The sequence below is a fragment of the Cajanus cajan genome, chromosome 6 (genome assembly GCF_000230855.2).
Source record: "Cajanus cajan strain Asha chromosome 6, NIPB_CcT2T_4, whole genome shotgun sequence".
Taxonomy (NCBI): Eukaryota; Viridiplantae; Streptophyta; class Magnoliopsida; order Fabales; family Fabaceae; genus Cajanus; species Cajanus cajan.
In genome coordinates, this window is record NC_138522.1 from 44,839,027 (window position 1) to 44,859,094 (window position 20,068).

General features: G+C 31.2%; 3 protein-coding genes across 3 annotated transcripts; 1 reads left to right on the forward strand and 2 right to left on the reverse strand.

The window, feature by feature from the left end:
* Window positions 1-262: 262 nt before the first annotated feature.
* Window positions 263-1,694, forward strand: GATA9 (GATA transcription factor 9). Its single transcript, XM_020360954.3, has 2 exons — window positions 263-631; window positions 786-1,694. Exons 1-2 carry the CDS (start codon window positions 413-415, stop codon window positions 1,398-1,400), a joined length of 834 nt encoding a protein of 277 aa, XP_020216543.2. The 5' UTR covers window positions 263-412; the 3' UTR covers window positions 1,401-1,694.
* Window positions 1,695-9,233: 7,539 nt separating this feature from the next.
* Window positions 9,234-12,791, reverse strand: LOC109800209 (protein NONRESPONDING TO OXYLIPINS 2, mitochondrial). The gene is made up of 3 exons (XM_083077176.1): window positions 12,538-12,791; window positions 12,335-12,453; window positions 9,234-9,542 (listed from the first exon to the last, which is right to left on the reverse strand). Exons 1-3 carry the CDS (start codon window positions 12,651-12,653, stop codon window positions 9,517-9,519), a joined length of 261 nt encoding a protein of 86 aa, XP_082933302.1. The 5' UTR covers window positions 12,654-12,791; the 3' UTR covers window positions 9,234-9,516.
* Window positions 12,792-13,705: 914 nt separating this feature from the next.
* LOC109800208 (Peptidyl-tRNA hydrolase II (PTH2) family protein) lies at window positions 13,706-16,545 on the reverse strand. Its single transcript, XM_020360958.3, has 8 exons — window positions 16,385-16,545; window positions 15,861-16,067; window positions 15,196-15,256; window positions 15,002-15,038; window positions 14,621-14,698; window positions 14,460-14,532; window positions 14,265-14,304; window positions 13,706-14,121 (listed from the first exon to the last, which is right to left on the reverse strand). The coding sequence occupies exons 1-8, from the start codon at window positions 16,424-16,426 to the stop codon at window positions 14,072-14,074; spliced, it is 588 nt and encodes a 195-aa protein (XP_020216547.1). The 5' UTR covers window positions 16,427-16,545; the 3' UTR covers window positions 13,706-14,071.
* Window positions 16,546-20,068: the final 3,523 nt, after the last annotated feature.

Sequence of the window (20,068 nt, forward strand, 5' to 3'; positions counted from 1 at the left end):
TTTGTGTTACGTTTGAGTAACGAGAAGATGGGGAGGTAAGAAGCCTAGGTAGATGAGGAAAAGGAGAGAAAAGTTGGAAAAACAAGTAGAAATGAAGTGGGAGAAAGTAAAAGAAAAGGGTAAAAAGTAGTAGGAAGTAAGTTGAATTGGTTAGTTTGAGTTTGAAGTGAATTAAAGAGAGGTATTATTAAATGAATGTGGAGAAAAAGAGAGAGAATAAAAAAAAGAATATAGAAATATTTATTACAGTAGTCTAAAGAAAGAGGAGTGGAATTGCAATTCCAATATAGGTGTCCGCTTGTCCCCTTTAAACGCAAATAAACCCTCCTCTGCTTTTCTCTCTCACCACTCAAAACCACAGCTTTGTGTCTCCAACTCCCTAAACTTTCTCACTTCATCCAAATTCCAAGCCATGGAAGCACATGAGTTTTTTCACAACTCCTTCTCCGACAACCCCTCCGCCGCCGACCACTTCATCGTCGAAGACTTCTTCGACTTCTCCAACGACGAAGACGCCGCCACCACCCTCACCGACTCCCTCCCCGCCCACGCCGTAACCCCCGCCGACACCACCACCAACTGCAATTTCCCAGCCGCCCAAGACCATTTCTCCGGTGACCTCTCCGTGCCGGTACTCTACACACGTGTCTCTAACATATATATTCCCATGCCACGTCCAACAAATCCCTTGTCCTTATTACCACATTTGTAATTTGTTTCCTTGCCGTGTGTTTTGTTGTTACTTAGAAATGATAATTTAGTTGTGTTGTGTTGTGTGTAAGCAGCAGTACGATGATCTTGCGGAATTGGAGTGGCTGTCGAAATTCGCGGAGGAATCGTTCTCGAGCGAGGATTTGCAGAAGCTGCAGCTGATATCGGGTGTGAGAGTGGAAAGCGACGGGGCCTCCTCGGAAAGGCGTGAGGCCAGCCCAGTGTTGGGCCCGGCGCAAGGGTCGGTTCCGGGGAAGGCCCGGAGCAAGCGGTCTCGAGGGGATTGGGCCTCTCGCCTGGTTGCGCCGCGGAGGAGGGAGGGCGCCGAGGGAGGGGCGGAGGGGCGGAAGTGCCTGCATTGCGCCACGGACAAGACCCCGCAGTGGCGGACGGGGCCCATGGGCCCCAAGACGCTCTGCAACGCCTGCGGCGTCAGGTACAAATCGGGGCGGCTTGTCCCCGAGTACAGGCCCGCGGCCAGCCCAACGTTCGTGCTGACGAAGCACTCGAACTCCCACCGTAAGGTGCTTGAGCTCCGGCGCCAGAAGGAAATGGTGAGGGTTCAGCAGCAGCAGTTGCTCCATCTGCAGCATCAGCAGAACGTCATGTTTGATGTCTCTTCATCTTCCAACGCTGACGATTACTTGATCCATCACCCCCTTGGGCCCCATTTCACCAACCTCATCTAGTTCCGCTCTTTTCTACTAATTAATCACACTTTTCTTTTTTTTTTCCTTTCATTTCTTTTCATGTAACTTCTAAATTCTCTCTTTATGTTATATGTAATGTTTCTTCAAGTCATTTTGACAGACTTGAAAACTCACAAACTCTAAATTTTCCTAATCCTGTCTTTTTTTTCACTAAATTATGCCATGGTAGTTGGGTTAAGGATGACGACTTTAATTATAGATATATCAAGAGTATTACCATAAATTTAAACAAATTAAAGAAATAAAATGAAATTTGATTTCGTATATCATATATATTACGGTGGAGAATATCGGTTCAACTACAACTAATTCAAGTTCTTAATTAGTAGTTAAGAGGAGTTGCTTAATTTTGCATGGACCACTTCAACCAAAGGCTACTCGTTTATCGGCCACGCCACGCTGTTCACAATGTTGAAGCAATTAAAGACTCGAGCTACTGCGGTACGACCGGAAACCTCCTAAGTTTAAAACAAGAGGAGAAACTAAAAATATTAATACTAAATTTAGAAAAAAAAGAGAAAAAGCTAAAAAAAATTAACATATTGTTGATAAGGGATAAGTATTAGAAGGAGGTAGAAGATATCACCACACATAAAAATCGCATGCATACACTTCCCGCATCCATTCATGTCAGCACATTATTGGTGCCAAATCTAGGTGCCAGTCATGTTCCTGAGTAGTCAGCATAAATTTTTCAGTTTTTGGTGAATGTTCCTTTCCCTTTATCTTCTATCAAATACACAACCTCAATAAAATTAAAATTGATCCAAATTACTTTTGTCATTCTCCTTAAGATCATGATACTTAAAGTAGTGTTGTTCAGTATTTTATTTTAAAAACCTTAAATAATTATTTCATACTACTAGTGCTATGCTTACCCAACTAATTCCTATTAAAATTGGATTTGAAATAGTGATAATATTTTACTTGTTTTTACATATATATATATACCAATTATTTTTAAGAAAATTTTTTTGTTTCATCATATATTTATACCTCATGTAAATGTTCCTTTATTTTATTCTTATTTTCTTTGAAACAGACTGTTTTATGCAAAAAAAAAAAAAATAGAATTAATTCGATCGATATATATTGAACGTAACATGCGAGTAAAATGTTTTCCTCATATTTAGAAACTTTACCAAATAAGCCTGAGATACTAACCCTAAAGATGATTCTAATTAATAATCCAAATCCCTTTTAAGGTCACGGCATCATTCCAAGGATTAATACACTACTGAAAAGTTGCATCATATATATGATCGATGCTCCTTACACCTAAACAAAAGATTGTTATAATTTACCAAAATAAACAAAAGATTGTTATGAATTAACCATTACATCATGGATAAGATTATTACATGACTATACACCGGTATACATGTAAATCAGTCACGTTTGAGTGCTATAAATAAAGTGTTTTCTAAAGAATTTCTATTAATTTCATTCTATTTATACTTATACCAACTTAAATGTTAGAATGTTTTTATAGGTATTTTCTACCTTCGATAATGAAACTTTAGATTAAGAAGAATTGACCAGATCAATTGACTATTAAGTAATTATATATTTTAAAATTGAATTTGTCAGATTGATAATTTATTTGATACATACTAAAATATCAATTATTTATCATTTAAAGAATAAATTTTTTTAATTATTTTTACTATTATTATTTTTAAGTTTTATTGAGTGAAATACAATAAAAGAAAGGAGGCTATAATTTTTTGATTTAATATAATTATTTACAAAAAAATCTAAAAATATCTAATAACTTTGTCAGGGCTTATCCAATACTACAGTAATAATAGATCAACTAATAAGAAAATCTATATGTATCACTCACCATTTTGTGCTTCGAATTCAATATCAGCTTTCTTTGGCTTCAACTGCTTGATGAAAATAATAACAATAATAATAATAATTTATTTTAGAAATTGCTTGTCAAAACTCAAAAGCAATTAGTCCTGCATATGTAAGAGCAAACTTTCTTTGTTTCTTTTTCAAAGTGTCAGTGGTTGAAGTATAATAGCTTGATTTTTCATGCACGTGAAAGAATTTGTTCTTGCTTCCTCCCAACCCAGTGAAAACAATGCATGTGACAAGAGATAGAAAAGGGAAACTTCACAGCCATTTCTCCACCCCTATCAGCCCCATGTGATACATGTATTTTGAACTAATTAGGTGATTCGGTAAGTAAGTAATGCAATTGAAGAAATGGAGAGAGAAAAGGAATTCCATCGATGCACACATTTTATATTATTGTGGGTGTGTATGTACGACCTCAGGCAACACAAATCCAGAGGACTATTATATTATATCATTACTTAATGAATATAACGTCTTTCCAAGTTAATTATATTATCATTATTAAATTAGTCATCATTCGAATATAAGCAAATATGAATCTACTGTCTTTTTTCTTTTTCTTTTGCCGGAAATTGTATCTTGCTTGTTTTGTTCAGTCAATAAATTATAAAAAGTCTCAAGAATATGCAGAGAATAAAGCAAAAAAGAAAAGGGGTTGGGGGGGAAGTGATTTGATTTACCCAAGTTTATGTATAAACATATGCTCAAGTATATATATTAAATTAATAAGCAATGCATTATTAGAGTGAGAGAAGCTAGGATTGCGGTGGTGGTCACATGACACTCTTCCATGGCTTCATGCACAGCCCACTGTATCAATGAATATTTGCATATTTCTTGTCACCATCCAGTAATGATAAGTAATTGCTCACTCGATCACTTCACTATAAGCACAATGTGTATATATATATAACGTAATTGTTTGTTTCTTTCAATTAAGTTATCAAATGTTTAAATCTTACCTTTAAATTAATTAATTTTTTTTAAGATTTTTTATTACTACTTTTAATGATAAATATTTCATATTAATATTATAGTTAAAAAAAATTATGGACATACATACCACGTACTAAGAAAAATATATTTATGTTATAAGTCATTCTCTAATACCTACACTCACACTACCTTCATGCACTTATTTAAGGCTCTCATTAATGTTATTTTCTATTCTCCCTTGCTGGAGTTGAATTCGGAGTATTATTTTTCTCCCTCATGCAATCTTGACATGATTTCTCATGGATTGATCATGATGCATTATAAAATTGAACAAAAGTTAAATTGCAATAACTGGGCTAGCTTCTCCTTGCCTTCGGGAGGAGGGAGAATAAATCTATGAATTGAGATTAACTTATATAATTAATAATTTAATATAAGATAATAGCAGGGTCAGATAAAGATTCTTTGGCAAGGCATTTTAATGAAAAAAATAAATCAGCAGTTGACAGGAAACCATAAAATAACCATCAATGTTAAACTTTTATTAAGATTTAGATGCGTATGTTTGTTACTATATATTGAGGGGCATTTTTATTTAATAGATAAAAGACTTTCATTTTTATTGAACAATTGCCAAGTTTAGTTACCCTCGTGCCATCTGAATAGGCAGTATTAGTAATAATGCTCAAGAAAAGTTCCAATCCAAAGTGAATCTGAGCTAAAGTTAACTAGGTTATTGGGTTGCGTAATTAAAATGAGTGAATTATTAATTAAATTTTTGAAATTATAATGATCAGCTAAATTGATCGTTAAAACTGATAAAATGATAAAATAGTTTCTAAAATTATAATAACCAACTAAATTGGTCCATTAAATTAAAAAATATATATAAAATAATCTTTAAAATCTTAATTTATCAAACAATTTAGCCTATACATTATTAGTTAATGTCATCTAACATCGTTATAAAGGTTTAACTGACACATTAAGTGTCTGAAAAATAAGATTACATATGATAAAATTATTTTATATTATCATCTAATCATAAATCACTATATATAATAAATTTATTAATTTTTTCAATAATTATCGTATTAGTCATGTCTATAATGAATTTAAATAATTAATAATGTAATTTTTTTTTACACCAACAATGCATGAATATTAAATTGGAAATATCTAAGTGACAAACAACTAGACTTGAATACTTAGTTTTTGCATTATAGAAATGAAAATGATTAATGAAACATAATAAAGCTAAGTCCTTCCATTTAATTATGCATGTTATACATAACTTATTTTAGGAGGTGACATTTTCTCACAAGGTAGATCAAAAAGTAATGCAAAACTAATGAGAAGAAAGACACGAGGAAAGAAAAAAAAAACAAAACAAAACATCATTCTACCAAGTATTTCATTCATATGATATGACAACCATACATGTTTACCTAGTTAGTCTCTCACTCGAGCTTTTAACGTTTCAATTCAAACTTTTTAATGCGGTTAATTAGATGACATCAACTAATAACATATACATATACACTAAATTGTTTGATGATTTGTAATTTCAGGATTTTTTAAATTTTGAAGACCAATTTGACTTATCATTACAGTTTGGGACTAATTTGATCGGTACTTTAATGTTTTAGGAACTATTTTATTAATTTTAAGGACTAATTTAATTGATCATTATAATTTTGAGGACTAAATTAATGATTCACATTAAAATCAACGATTTATTTTAATAAAAAATAACCTTATATCATAATTTAAGTGTATAATATAAAATTTAAATTATATATATATATATTAAAATGTATTTACTTATTATAAAATTTAAGTATAATATAAGTTATATATTTAAAAAAATTATTTATAATAAATTTAAACTATATAAAATATTTACATTATGAAATGAACAAATTAAAATACTATTTTATAAAAAATCAAGTAATTTAATATTTAAAAAAACAATAAGGTATATAATTATTTAATTTTAAGTTATATTCTGGTCAATTTTAAGTTGATCGATCCATATTAATCAATATCATAATTTTAACACGTGTAATGTTCATGCTAAATATGTATTGTATTTAGTTAAAATTTACAATAAATTATATACATAAGTAAATATTATTTTTCAATGCATAAACTATATTTTAAAATTTTATAAGTAGATATTTTTAAATATATAAATTATATTTAAATTTTTTGATAAATATTTATATTGTAGTGCAGTATTATTTTTATTTGTTAATAATTTATTTTAAAATATCAAAATTTAATTCATAAATAATTATGATAAATAAAAATCAAATCAGATTAAAAAAATTATTAAAGAAAAATTTCTAAAAATTCTTTCATGCAAAATAGAAATTTTTATTTAATATATAAAAGTTAATTAGATAATATTTAACGTATAAAAAAATAATGATAAATTATCTGATGATTCAGATCTGTTGACTTAAATTAATAAATTCTAAATCACATGAAAACATGTTTTAATATATTTGAAATATTTATTAAAAATTAATATCTTACTTTTTGTAATTTTATAATTTAATTTCAAAATTTATATTTATTATTCAAAAATGGAGTCATCCAATCTTAACCTAACCTCGATCAAGCTATGATTAGAATAGATTCCTGTCAAAAACAAAATATTAAATTGGGTACAGAGCAAATTAAACATAGTGACAGGTGTAATTTGAGTAGATGATTAGCAAGATTTAGAATATAAAAAATTACCGTGATAATATAAATAATGAGAACGACAAATTGAATTAAAAAAAATAAGGTAAGATATTCATGTCTCCTATACTAAGCCATAGACATCTTTGACGAAGCAACAAGAAGTTGCTTGAACCCATAAACTAAAGAAACAACACTGTATATCTATAACGTTACAATTATGGCTATACATACATACATGCCATTACGGTATTTAAATATGCAGTGCCACATCAATTACCTTCCAACAAAGTATCACTGTTCAACTGCATGGGGGTAAGTGTTTGCCATGTTCATCAAATGTTTATGGTTGAGACTTGAGACCCTCCAAACAACCTTATCAATATATTTTTTATTATTAACTGAAAATTATTAAAAATTTACATAATTTTATAGATCATGCTTTATATTTATTTGGAATCAAGACATTTTATATTTCTATATATTTTAAACAATAAAAAATAATATCTTATGTGTAGAAAGATATAACGAAAAAAAAATTAATTAAAGAAACAGTGATGCTACTAATAAAAATCTTGGTACTCAAAAGGATAAACGATTTAAATATTTGATACAATTAAAAGGGGCAAAAGGATTCATGTAAAAAATAAAAATCAAGATAAATATTAAAAAAGTATCCATTTATATAATAGTATATAGATAACGTATCATTTATAATTTATAATAATTTTAATAGATAATAAAAAAAAAGTGTAATTGAAGGAAGCAAGATAATTAAATTCGAAGCCATAATATATGATTTATAAGTAAATTAATTAAAAAAATAAATGTGTGAGTTTCCGAAAAAAAAAATCCCAAATTTAATAAAACTCAACAGCGATGAGGTTGGATTCAATTTTTTTCATCCCCTCTTACATAGCCTGATCCAAACCCACCCCACTATTTCAGAAGGAGGAGCACTGGAGCTGTAAGAACCAAATTCACCCCTGTTGCATTGCCCTGCAAATTTGAAGGAATGTGTTACTCAACTAACAAACATTCAAAAAAGTTAGAACAATAGTTTTTAATTTAATATCTTAGATACATATAATAAAAAAAATATTCAAAGACACATTAGGAGAATAAAAATTGTTTTTTACGTGTTTAATAATTATTTATTAAATGATAATTTACATTATAAATTTAGCCTTGAAACATATTAGAAAAAAACTAAAGAAAAATGTTAATAGTCTCTTTAAAAATAATTAAAATGTTTTTTTATTACTGACTAAAATATATTAAGAAATATAAAATTTATATTAATCCTGCTCTTTTTTTTTTTTTATGAATCTTACTCATAATTTTATTATTTCTAATAAATAGGTTTTGATGAATTTTTTTTTTGTTTTATTCGGTATAATCTGAGTCAAGCTAGGAGAATTAATTTTTATTTTTTTTTACCTCAAATATTAGAACCTTAAGAATATTAAGCTTCTTGACTACTTGTCTCTTGGATCAAGAGACATTTACTCAAAAACTTAAGAAAATAAACTTAAGAAAATAGTTTTACAAATATATACTACTACCATAGACTCGAACAAACTCTATCAAACACCCCTTTAATCATTATATTCAATTATTAGCAAAGCCACTCTTATAATTAATTGGGCAAAGATAGATAGATACTTCTTGTATCTGCATTTTTCTAAATAAATAAAAAAAATCGACTGATGAAAGCTAAATCGAGAATATGAATGGACAGTTACTCTTGGAAGTGAAAGCAAGTTAAATAGAACATAAAATATAAAAAATCACACTAGTTATTCAATGAAAATCAAAGATAAAAAATTCAAAAAGTAAAAAATCAAAATGAGATATCCCATCAAGCATAGTTAAAGAGGCTAAAAATTTCACCATCATTATAAAAATCTTAAATAAAAAAAAATAACAACTTAAGAAAACAAGGCGTCTATTATTAGGCATTTGGAGAAATAAAGAGGTAGAGGCTACGAGGTACGAAGGAGTGAGGCTCTCACATGCTCATGTATCGTTATCATGGAGACATAGTCTCTTTCGTCAAGGCTGTTTACACAAAACCTTGAGACATTGTCATTGTTTGTCTACACCCCACTTTATTTACCTGCACATCATGTCCCCAATAAAGCATACTCAACATTATTTGGTAACTACTCAATCCTTCCCACTACTCAAGTCGGTTCTCACGTATATATATACATAATATATTATATACACGTCTAGCACCCAAGGAAAAATCAACCCAAAAATACACTTATAGATGAAGGAAGCAAATGCACTGATTCTACTGCTAACATATTCAGGAACATGCATGAATAGCAGACATGATAGCGATGTGAATCAGCAATTGTTTTTTTTGTTTATACCAAGGGATGTTGGCATGGGTTCATCTTTAAAACAATTAATATTGGAATGATCAAACATTTTATAGGAACCATTGCAACAGACACCAGAAGATCAAAAGATTCTCCCAACTATATACCCGTTACAGTAAACTGTCAATAAAACTTTAAAATAATTAACAGTAGAGCATCCCAGCAAAGTATATAATGACTCTAATCTGCCAATAAGTCTTCAAAGTCTCTTATCGCGGTGTGCTGAGACCCATTTCTGAGGAAAATTGAAAAAGCAAAATTACATAAGCATTGACTTATAACAGCAAAGTTTATTCTATAATAAAATGACCAAGCAAAGCAAGTGACATTTAACACACGTAAGCAGTAGCACAGCATAACTACATAATTGCAATATTGACAAAAAATGGGTATGAATATATAAAAGCCTAAAGGTAATAAACATACAAGATAGCAACCATAAGCGGCAATGAATTGAGCTGGAATATATACAACTGAGTGTTGCACCCTTAGGTTTTACTATGAAATTTAATACAACTATAAATGAGTTACTTAATCACATGGATGTCATCTAGTTCGTCTATTCTGGGAATGTAAAGTGTGTACTGTTCATATTTCAAAATCCTGAAGCATATGTATAAACGAAACAAAAAACACTTTCTTTACCTAGCATCCCCTTTTCAGCTCCTGCAAATGGATGGCAAAAGTAATTGCATCCTTTACTGCATTCCATCAAGCTAATAAACTAGTCTAACCACAAAAACCCATGTTGAAAGTTGTGATATTAAAAAAGTTATTGGAATCTATCACTGCAATGAATTAAGTATCAGCAATGGGACTCATAACCAAAGTACATATATGGTAGTCCATAGCAGGCTATAGTGGCACTAGAGCCGCCCCAGTTTGTTATTGGATTCCATTAGCAGGGTAATTTTTAGCAGCTGCCATCTTGGCCGCATGTGCAGGCAAAAACCAGACCATGATAGAATTCAGAAATTCATTTTACCCCATTTGCCAGTGTCATTTGTGGGGTGGGGAGAGGGGATTGCAATCCCCCTCACCCATTCAGAATGTTAGGAAAACCCATGTTTCACCTAATTTTCCATTGTGCAACACTCTCTCCTGTGTCTGGATGAACCACATACATCAATCCTCCTCTGTCAGCATACTCTCTCCTGTTTCACCAGGCTGTGATCGCAGTGGCCCTCTCAGCCCTCTATTCTGGTATGTCCTCTGTTCTCTCAGCCTTCAGTTACTGACTTACTGTTGTATCCCTTAGTTCTCTCTAATTTGATCAGCCCTTTGTTGCAGCTGATTCAACAATCTAAAACAGGTGTTCAAAGTTTCATCTTTCTCTACAGCGTATTCTCCTCTCTCTAGTCTCTAGGTTGGGTTTAAATTTTTTAGCATCAGTACATGTACAATAAATTTTTTTATAGCATACTTAATTTCAGCAAAGCAGTTATCCCGCTATGGCATTTTCAAGGTTGGCCTATCCAGGATCGATAACTATACTAGAGTAGTTCTTTATTTAGTGTGCACTATGAAAAAATGAAATACATAGGAAGTCTTCATAATGGCAGGAAAGTGAGCATCGATTAAGATAAGTTCTACTCTTACAGAAGTTCTAACCTAGAATATGGATGATCAAAATCTATACATAATGATTTCTTACATAGGAAAAATTACATGCATAATATTAATTAAAGCTTTGATCCTGGTTTAACAATTAATATTTTATTATTGATTCAAATATGGTCTATTGTGCCTTAATAGCATTTAGGTAGATCATGTTCTTATACAACCTTAGTAATCAGTTCTTAGTCTCAAATCCAAGTGCGACAATAAAGAGAATGTGTGCACCACTGCACCTTACGACAGATATTTCATATAAAGATCATAAAAAATCAAGAATTTCCTAGTTTCTATGCATAGCCTCAACTCTCAAGTTTAAATGTGAGACACTCAACAAGCATGCACAAACAACTTAGGGAGTGTAGTTTGGTGTTGGAGAGACCAAATCTCAGGTTGCAGGATTTGTTTTGCATTGAAAGTAGTGAGTATCATTTAATAGGTTTGGAACCCAAACTTGGTTTTGATCCCCTCAACTTTTTGCATTGAGTAAAATGACGCTTCTGTATATTGATAAAAATATCCTCTTAACTTGATATTATATTACTAATTTAATTATACCAAACAAGAAAATTCATCCGTTTTAGCAATTACAGATCTAAAAGTGATTTTTATCAACACTATCCAAACGACATTCATTATGCCAAAATCACATTAAATACCAGTTAATGTAATTTTGGATAAATGTTCACATGTTTGGTCCCATGTTGAGGAATTGATTTGGGACCAAAATTAATTTTGAGTTGAAGACTTGAAGTAACTTTAAATAGCTTTAGAATTGGATAAAAAATTAATATTGAGTTTCTGTTTTACTACTAACTTACTTTTAGAATAAAAACATTCAAATAGATATCACTTCTCTTCAAAATCAATTTTGCATGTGTCTACTCAAACACATATAAATCCATTCACTCAAACCCATTCTTTAACCAAAGTCAAGTTTGCAAAATCAAGTTCATATAGCATCAAGTTTGCAAACTCAAATCCAAGCAGAAACTAAGTTATTTAAAAATCAATTTATTTGGATAATACAGCAATCACATTGTTAGACATTTTGAAAGACTGCAAACAAAGAATATAAAATAAATAAATTAGAGACTTTAAACGACATACTGCACACAGAATGAACCATCGCAATTTCTAATGCTGACACATTGCCCTCTCAATATAAATTTGATTTCCGCCAAATTTCAGTGCATTCATTCTCTTCTGATATGGATAAACAGTAGTTGAGAGACAGGTGTGAGGTCCCTAAGCAAAAGTGCATGATGTGGAAGAAATTGAAAGAAGCATTGAGAATCTAAGATGCAGAATAGATTGAGAGTGTAGGATGACAATGAGGTTATGCTTACGGAGAGGAAAGGGTAAAAAAGAATTGGAGAAATCAAACTCCGGGGTTGGCACTGCAGAGCATACCCTGAGACAACGACCTCGACCTCCTCGAATCGACGCCGAGACAGGAGGTGAGGCGTGCTGATGAGACCGCGGAGTGAAGAGGAAGCAGCGACTGCACGCAACCCAGCTCAGCCACACGCCTGCAACACCACATTACATGAAATTAAAATGGGTAAAAGAAAAGAGATGGCTTTAGCCCTGAAGCCTGAAGGGGACTGACTTGCCTGGGCGTAACTGGGGAACGAGTTTTGAGGAGAGAAGCTGAGGGGATGGGTTTGGTGAGGGTGGATCTTATTAGGGAAAATGCCGGTTGCGAGAGAGATCTATAACGAGAAGCCATTGCAGTTTGCAGTTGCAGCCACGCAGCTAGGTCTTTCGATACTCTCACTCTCACAGTCACACTTGAGGAAAGGGTTTTGTCTTTTTCACTCTTCTTTCTTTGTTTCTTTTTTACCTTTCGTTTAATTATCCGTTTAGTAATCACACCTCCATAAACTTTATCTTTCAGTCAAAAAAAAAAAGTTTTATTTTTATCATATCATTTTTATCTTTTTTATATATATTTAATTTTATAAGAGAAAAGCTGGAAAATATTGTAAAGAGAACATTAAAAAAGGAGTGTTTATTAATTAAGTAGACGAGTGTATTTGTATTTAGAATTTCAATTTTTATTATTTTTAAATATATTATTTGAACAAGTTAATTCAATTAAATTTTTAATTTTTAATTTAGATAGGACAATTTAATTTTCACCGTCAATAAAGCTAAATTCTTAAAATTAAATTTTATAAAATTAAATATTAAATAGTTTTTATAAATGTTAATTTTATAAAACTAATAATTTTAAAAATTATTATTAAATAACATTTAATAATTTTTTTAATAATAAATATTCAATAACTAAAAAAATTATTGATATTTTTATGTCAACTTTGAAAAAGACAAGAGGGAAGTAAGAAAAAAAAAAGAGAATAATTTCAAATTCTTATTTTTTTTTTTAGAATTTAAAATTCTACATTGTTATTTAATCACTAATATTTGTATAATTGTAAACTTATTGACTTTTATAATTAATAAATAAATAAATAGATCAATATTGAAATATAATTAGTTAACATTGTAAAAGTAGTACTTAACTATAAAATTCTAAAACTAAACATAAAAATACTTTACTTTTTAAATGTTAACTAATTATATTTCAATATTAATATTTTTAAATGTGGCTTAATAGACAACGCCATTATGCTTACAACTCGCAAATGGATCGAGCTGAAAAAATACTTTACTTTTGAATAAATATTTTCAACTTTTGTAACCTTAACCAGGAAGACACTGATTCTCTAGTTGTTATGCATAGGAAGGTCCTAAAACTAGTCAAAACCAATTGGGAGATTGATAAAAAGGATATTGAACTTATAAAAAATGCAGTTATCAGATGCACAACAAAAGGAATGACACTTCCTGCTTTGTACAGAAGGATAGTTTACCCAACCCATCCAAATAAATAAACAAATGAAGTTTTTTAATCATCCCTGGTAGACAGGATACGGAAATTCATACAATTAGAGGTATAAAAAGGAAAACTACAAATTACTCCTATTGAACACTAGGAACTACAAAACCACCTTAATCATGCTGCATCGGCCACAATAAGGATAACTAATCAGACCATAAATGCTAGATAACAGGTTGGAACACAGACCAAGTGGCAACAAGCCTAGATGATTCATCATATTAGGACATGCTTCTTGAATGCTGTCAAAGCAGGGGCAGTCTCCCAGTCACTGAATCCACAGAAGATTTTGGTCCTGACATAAATCCAGTAATATGTAAAGGCATTCAATCAGAAAGCAACTTTGAAAAACATCAGCAACAAATACATGACTTTAACATTCAATTGTAAAAAGTATTTAGATTTTTTTGCATGATATACAAGCAACAGGAAGCTTACCAGGTCCAACAGCAAGAACAGTCTTTGATCCTGCCAAAACCTGAAGACACAAAAGCCTTAGCAATAATAACAACAAAGACCAAAAATGGATGGGTGTGAAGAGACGAAAAGCCAACCCCTCAACACTATTGCATTCCTAAGAAGTAACAATTTCACGAGGAGTTTGTTACTAACTCGGCAACACTATTGTATTACCTGTGTTCGTCCAGCATCAGCAACAACAAAAGTAGGAAGGCCAATACTCTCAGCTGTTTCCTTCAGTTTATTCCTGATCAAAAGTAAAGTCATCAATGTAGGTCTTGTTCTTTTGAACAACAATTGAATTTACATTATCCAGACTACAATCATCTGCTTACATTTCTTGTTGATTCCTGCAAGTCACAACAATTTTGGGTTGGCCACACTGTTCCCAATGTCTCAAAAGAGACCGATCACTGCAAAATTACACAGTAATAAGGATAACAACCAAAGAATATATTGCCTGAATGAACTTCACTATTAATGATATAAAAGCATGGCTAAGGAGTATAACAAAATCACTGGTATGGAATAATCATCAATTCATCATAACCAACTCTAATATGTATCTAATAGTGTCAACAAGCTCTATTTGTGTTCTTGTTTTTTCACTAAGGAGATGCTGGTGGGTGGCATGGCAGGAGGGCCAGTGGGCCACCAATAAAAAACTAGAAAACATCTCAATGCTCTGAAATGAATACTTATAAGGACAGAAGTACCTTTGCATTAATTCAGCGTACATGCCAGTGGCAGCATCTGCAACAAAACATGAAGGTAAAGGCATAAACTAATACACAAAGAGGATGGGAAGAGGAAATACGGAAGCTTGTAATGGGTGGAAAGGAAATCCTGGACAAATTTGAAATTTGAGTTAAAGAACAGTTCAAGAATTAACAGTAGTTTTATATCTTACGAGCACATTGGGATGCAATCTTTCCAGACTTCATCTTTAGGTCTTGCCTAACGACCAGAACCTGACACAAAACAGTTTATCATTGAATTCAGAAATTTCTGATCAGCCGGTGGAAGTTGTTCCTGACAATTAAAAGGACTGCATATTACATCTATTTACCCTGCCCATAAAAATTCTGAAACAGAAGAGGAGTTCAAGTAAACCAATTATTGAATAATTACATTCATTATCCAAAAGGTTTTGTATATTGAGTGCTTCAGTTACTTAAAAAAAGTACAAAGAAAATAACAGAAGTTATAAACTTATTCCTGGGATTTGTCCAGTTATTTCACTTCTTCTACGCATCAAATAGCATTTAGTCTTCTTAACAGTTCATTTGATTAAAAGAAATGTAGAGAAAACTGCTGACATATATATTGTATGCACTTACTCATCAAACAAGTTCATTAGTCAAACCTTGCAACTAATTGAGATATTACAAATTGACAGTAAAGGCGCCACTTCAATCACCTATATCCTTCCAACAAACTATACTGACTTGTTTACATAATGTACAAATAATCAACTACAACAGAGTGACAGGCATTGAATAACCCATTGACAAGCAAACCTCCCGTACTATTAGAGAGTGATAAATACGATGAAATAAACTAATGAAAACTAACCATTTTAAGTTCTTGATCACCATTACTTGAGACTGAGAGTGGCTGTTGAAGTTTGGTAGATGAGAATATTTTCTTGGACAAGTGATTTCTACTGGGCTTTGATAAATCTAACAACAACCCAAAAATGAAACCTATAACAACACCTGGAATGAAATTCTCTGGCTTGAAACTTCCTGCTAACCATTCTCCTTTTTGCCTCTGTTGTTGCTGCGTTTACATACAAACAACAGGTATGATACTTGTCAAACAAGTAGCAGGTTCTTATCTAAACTCACAATATAGAATTGACACGGTTCTCGATAAAAGGGGGAAAAAGAAGTAACTTAAAAGATGCGAATTTTGCACTACCCCTTTTCTGGGAGAGAAGTGCATGGTCATAGGAGAGGCTGGTGAAACATTTTGTATATAAAAAAAAGTATGAATTTTACTAAATTTTAAACCATGCGGATAAGTGTTTTGCTCAGTTGTTGGAACCAAAAAACACAGAAGAAGAGAGATATGGAAAGTGAAAGATATAAACTAACCTGGTCCCGAGGTTGATTAGAATTGAGGAATGAAGGGAACATTGGGTGTTTGAAGAGAAGGAAGAAGGGACATGAATGGGTTATGGGCAAAGGGTAATGAGAAGATGGAACAAGATTACCTACCCTCGTCGCTTTGGCCAGTGGAGAGACTATGCCGCATACAATTTTAGGATTGAGGTTTTTTTTTTAGGAAAAAAGTAAAAATATGTTTTTTACCTCTCAAAATATTTTGTATTAATTCTTAAAAAATAATATTCTTTTATACAAAAACTAAAATTACTCGTTATATTAGTCTAGTAATTGAGTAGAGGGAGATTGAAATAATTATAAATGAGACCTAGATTCAAACAAAATCACTTGCTATATTTCAAAAGTCTTAAAAATATATTTTATTTAAAAATAAAGAAATATGTAAAACCTTAATTTCTCCATTTAATTGTTTTTTATTTTAAAATAATCGGCCTTGGAATGTTTTTAGTGTTTTTTTCCTGAAAGAATGGCATTAATTCCTATGTATTAAATTATAGGTTATTTTTTCGTGTCACTATTAAAATCGTCTTTACCGTTTATTAACATTAGTATAAAAGAAGATATTGTGTCTTTGTAATATTTTTTTTAATGCACACGTATTAGTAAAATGGTGTGTTGTTATTGAAATTCAATAACAGTTTTAAAGATAAAATTTGTATATAAAATTTTATAGCATTTATTAATTATTATCATACACTTTACATAAAATTAAAATTATTAAAATAATATATATATATATATACTAAAATAAAAAAATTGTTTTTATATATTGTATTGCTGTTACTAGTTTTTACTTTTTCTTTTCTTCGTTTATTTTCTATTAAAATATTATATTTAGATAAATAAATTATATAATACTTATTTCCTTATGCTTTCGATCACAACACTCATTTTATTTCAAATATTTTTGTGAATTCATAATTTTAGTTTTTCTATTTTATATTTTATTTTATTGACCTTAAAATTTTAATATTTTTTATAATCATCATTATTTAAGTAAAGTAATATTTAGCGATTATGACATGTAAAAATAAAATTTTAAGAAATAATATATAAAATATTTTTGTATATAATATACTTGAATATGATTGATATTTATTTTATTAAAAAAATTTATAAGTATGATTTATTTTAGTTTTTTATTTTTAAATGTCATGTTATTAAATATCATGTCAATTAAGTATATGTTAACATTAAAATTTAACAATTAATAGATGTTAAATTGTATGGATGGCCAAAATTTCACATTTTTTAAATTGGAGAAACTAAATATCTATAAGGACCAAAATTGCAGATTTATGAAAATAAAAAGATTAAAATTGCAATTTAGTCTATTGTCTACTTGTTTATCTTATTTTTTTACTTGCGTAGATTTGTATACTTTTATGATACTTCAAAAAAATTAAACAAAACTAACATAATATATTACATGGACAAATCATATTTTATCAACTAAACAGTGTAGAGCTAACTAAGAATGACAGTTATTTCATTATGTGAAGGAATCATCGTGTGTGGCTTCATGTTTAATGAGTTAATTTGTGCACACATTTGCTTCCCTCAAGGTGTACCTAAAAGGTCTCTTACCAATGAAAATAAATAATTGTATATAAATCTATGTTCACCCTCTTGTTTAAGTGATATGGGACTTTGATTGTATCTCAACAATCTCTCCCTCAAACAAAACATCATAGTTTAACCTTCATTTGCAACATAAGAGCTAAGTCACACTTTATGTACTTGCACAACCTTTCTATCATTAACTCGCAATAGTATAACACATCTTCTAACCTTTCATGTTACCAGTAATACTTTCCTTTCATATATGAACTCATTGTTAGGACGACTTTCAATACAAAGGATCATATTCCTAAATTCACTTGCCAACCATTGTAACGACTCGCCGTAGGCCGTCACATCAATAATCAATATGATAACTAAAATAAAATAATATATAATTAAGAAAAGAGAGCAAAGACCAGCTACACTAGAGTATAAATATACAATAACGTATAAATTGTTTCCATAATATAAAACAATTTTTATAAAAGGGTCATCATCAGCAAGGTTATACAGTAATCCAAAAAGATAATATAATTACAATATCATGAAAGTATCAAAATAAGACACCCTAGGTGCTAGTCAAGCTCTAAGTCTAGCCACTTCTCAAAGCAGCTACCCAAAAAGACTTTTTGTCATCCCAAAGCCTCACACCTGATCTGCTCCCCTACATAGTGAGATCATCACAGTCCACATCATGAAAATATAAGGGTTAGCACATATAAAACCAACCATAGTACAATAAAATGAAATATCATTAAACTAGATATTCATTAACAGTATGTATCCATACCCGGGTAATGACAACATGATAACAAGTCATTTCCATGCCAAATAAAAACCAATCCAAAATCCAATGTATACACATCCATGCCAATGCATACATATTCTATGATAATAAAGAATACATAATCAATGTATACAATCCATACCAAATGCATACATATTCCACATCCAAACCAAAGTCACACCACTGTATAATCCCATGAAGTAGTCAACACATCCAAACCAAATGTTGACCTCAACACATCCAAACCAAGTGTTGAATTTGTGAACATGTCACCTGTCCATGTCACACACCTAACCTCTCATGGAAAATATACAGTTGGGTTACGGCGTCACGTAACCCTGGTGATCGCGGCCACTTCATCCATCGGTATGACTCGGCCTTGCCCCCATACCGGTAGTAAATAGAATACTTAGAGGAGTACTTCAGAATCCACCTAACATCTGAAGTGGTTTATTATATAATCTTTGAAAAAGTTCCATATTGGAATCCTCACCATGGGACTCCCAAATTTCATATTTTTCCAAAGATTATATCCAAATCTCACTAAGAGATATTTCAATCCATACCATAACCTTACTCCTCTAAGTCCTATTAGCTTTCCAAACCAAACACACATAGCATATTCCATAATTACATACAAAATTTTCCATAACCATGCCAAATTACTCAATATAACAACATAAATAATTAAACACCCAAAACAACTATCAACTTAACCAAATTACCCTTTGTGAAATGACAATCTTCATATAAAATAGCATATCAAGAGTTATACTACTCCTATCATTCTCATCTTTATCTCATATCATATGAAAGATAAGAAGATTTCATACAACTCTTATGAAGACATAAAGTCCTAATTCCATCATCTACATTGTTAAAAATTCTAAAAACTGCAACAGCTATAACCAATGATGGCACCTTGACCCCTGTTCACTAAAACAATCATATCTGGAGTTCTAGACATCATTTTTGGGTGATTCCAACGCCATTGGAAAGGTAACATCCAAGGCTACAACTTTCATGAAGACCTCAAGACCAACATACTCATGCCCAGCGCACTAATATCGCGTCCGGTGCAAAACTCAAACAGAGACCTACAGAGGTCATTGCGCCCGACGCATTTATGCTGCGCCCGGCGCAATATTCAGTGACCAAATTGCGCCTGGCGTGACTAACCTTGCCCCCGGCGTGATTTGGCAGTGATGGCCTCTGATGAATTCATGCCCGGCGCCAAGAACTGCGCCCGGCGCATTTACAACCAGAAACCCTCGAAAAACCTTGAAAATTCCTTCCAATCATGA

Coding starts and splice junctions, on each gene's coding strand:
- GATA9 (XM_020360954.3), top strand. CDS start 413: ATGGAAGCACATGAGTTTTTTCACAACTCCTTCTCCGACAACCCCTCC. Junction 632..785: donor CCGGTGACCTCTCCGTGCCG/GTACTCTACACA, acceptor GTGTGTAAGCAG/CAGTACGATGATCTTGCGGA.
- LOC109800209 (XM_083077176.1), bottom strand. CDS start 12,653: ATGGCTTCTCGTTATAGATCTCTCTCGCAACCGGCATTTTCCCTAATA. Junction 12,454..12,537: donor CGTTCCCCAGTTACGCCCAG/GCAAGTCAGTCC, acceptor GTGGTGTTGCAG/GCGTGTGGCTGAGCTGGGTT. Junction 9,543..12,334: donor GTCGAGGTCGTTGTCTCAGG/GTATGCTCTGCA, acceptor AATTTTCCTCAG/AAATGGGTCTCAGCACACCG.
- LOC109800208 (XM_020360958.3), bottom strand. CDS start 16,426: ATGTTCCCTTCATTCCTCAATTCTAATCAACCTCGGGACCAG. Junction 16,068..16,384: donor CTAATCAACCTCGGGACCAG/GTTAGTTTATAT, acceptor ATGTAAACGCAG/CAACAACAGAGGCAAAAAGG. Junction 14,122..14,264: donor TGTTCTTGCTGTTGGACCTG/GTAAGCTTCCTG, acceptor GATTTATGTCAG/GACCAAAATCTTCTGTGGAT.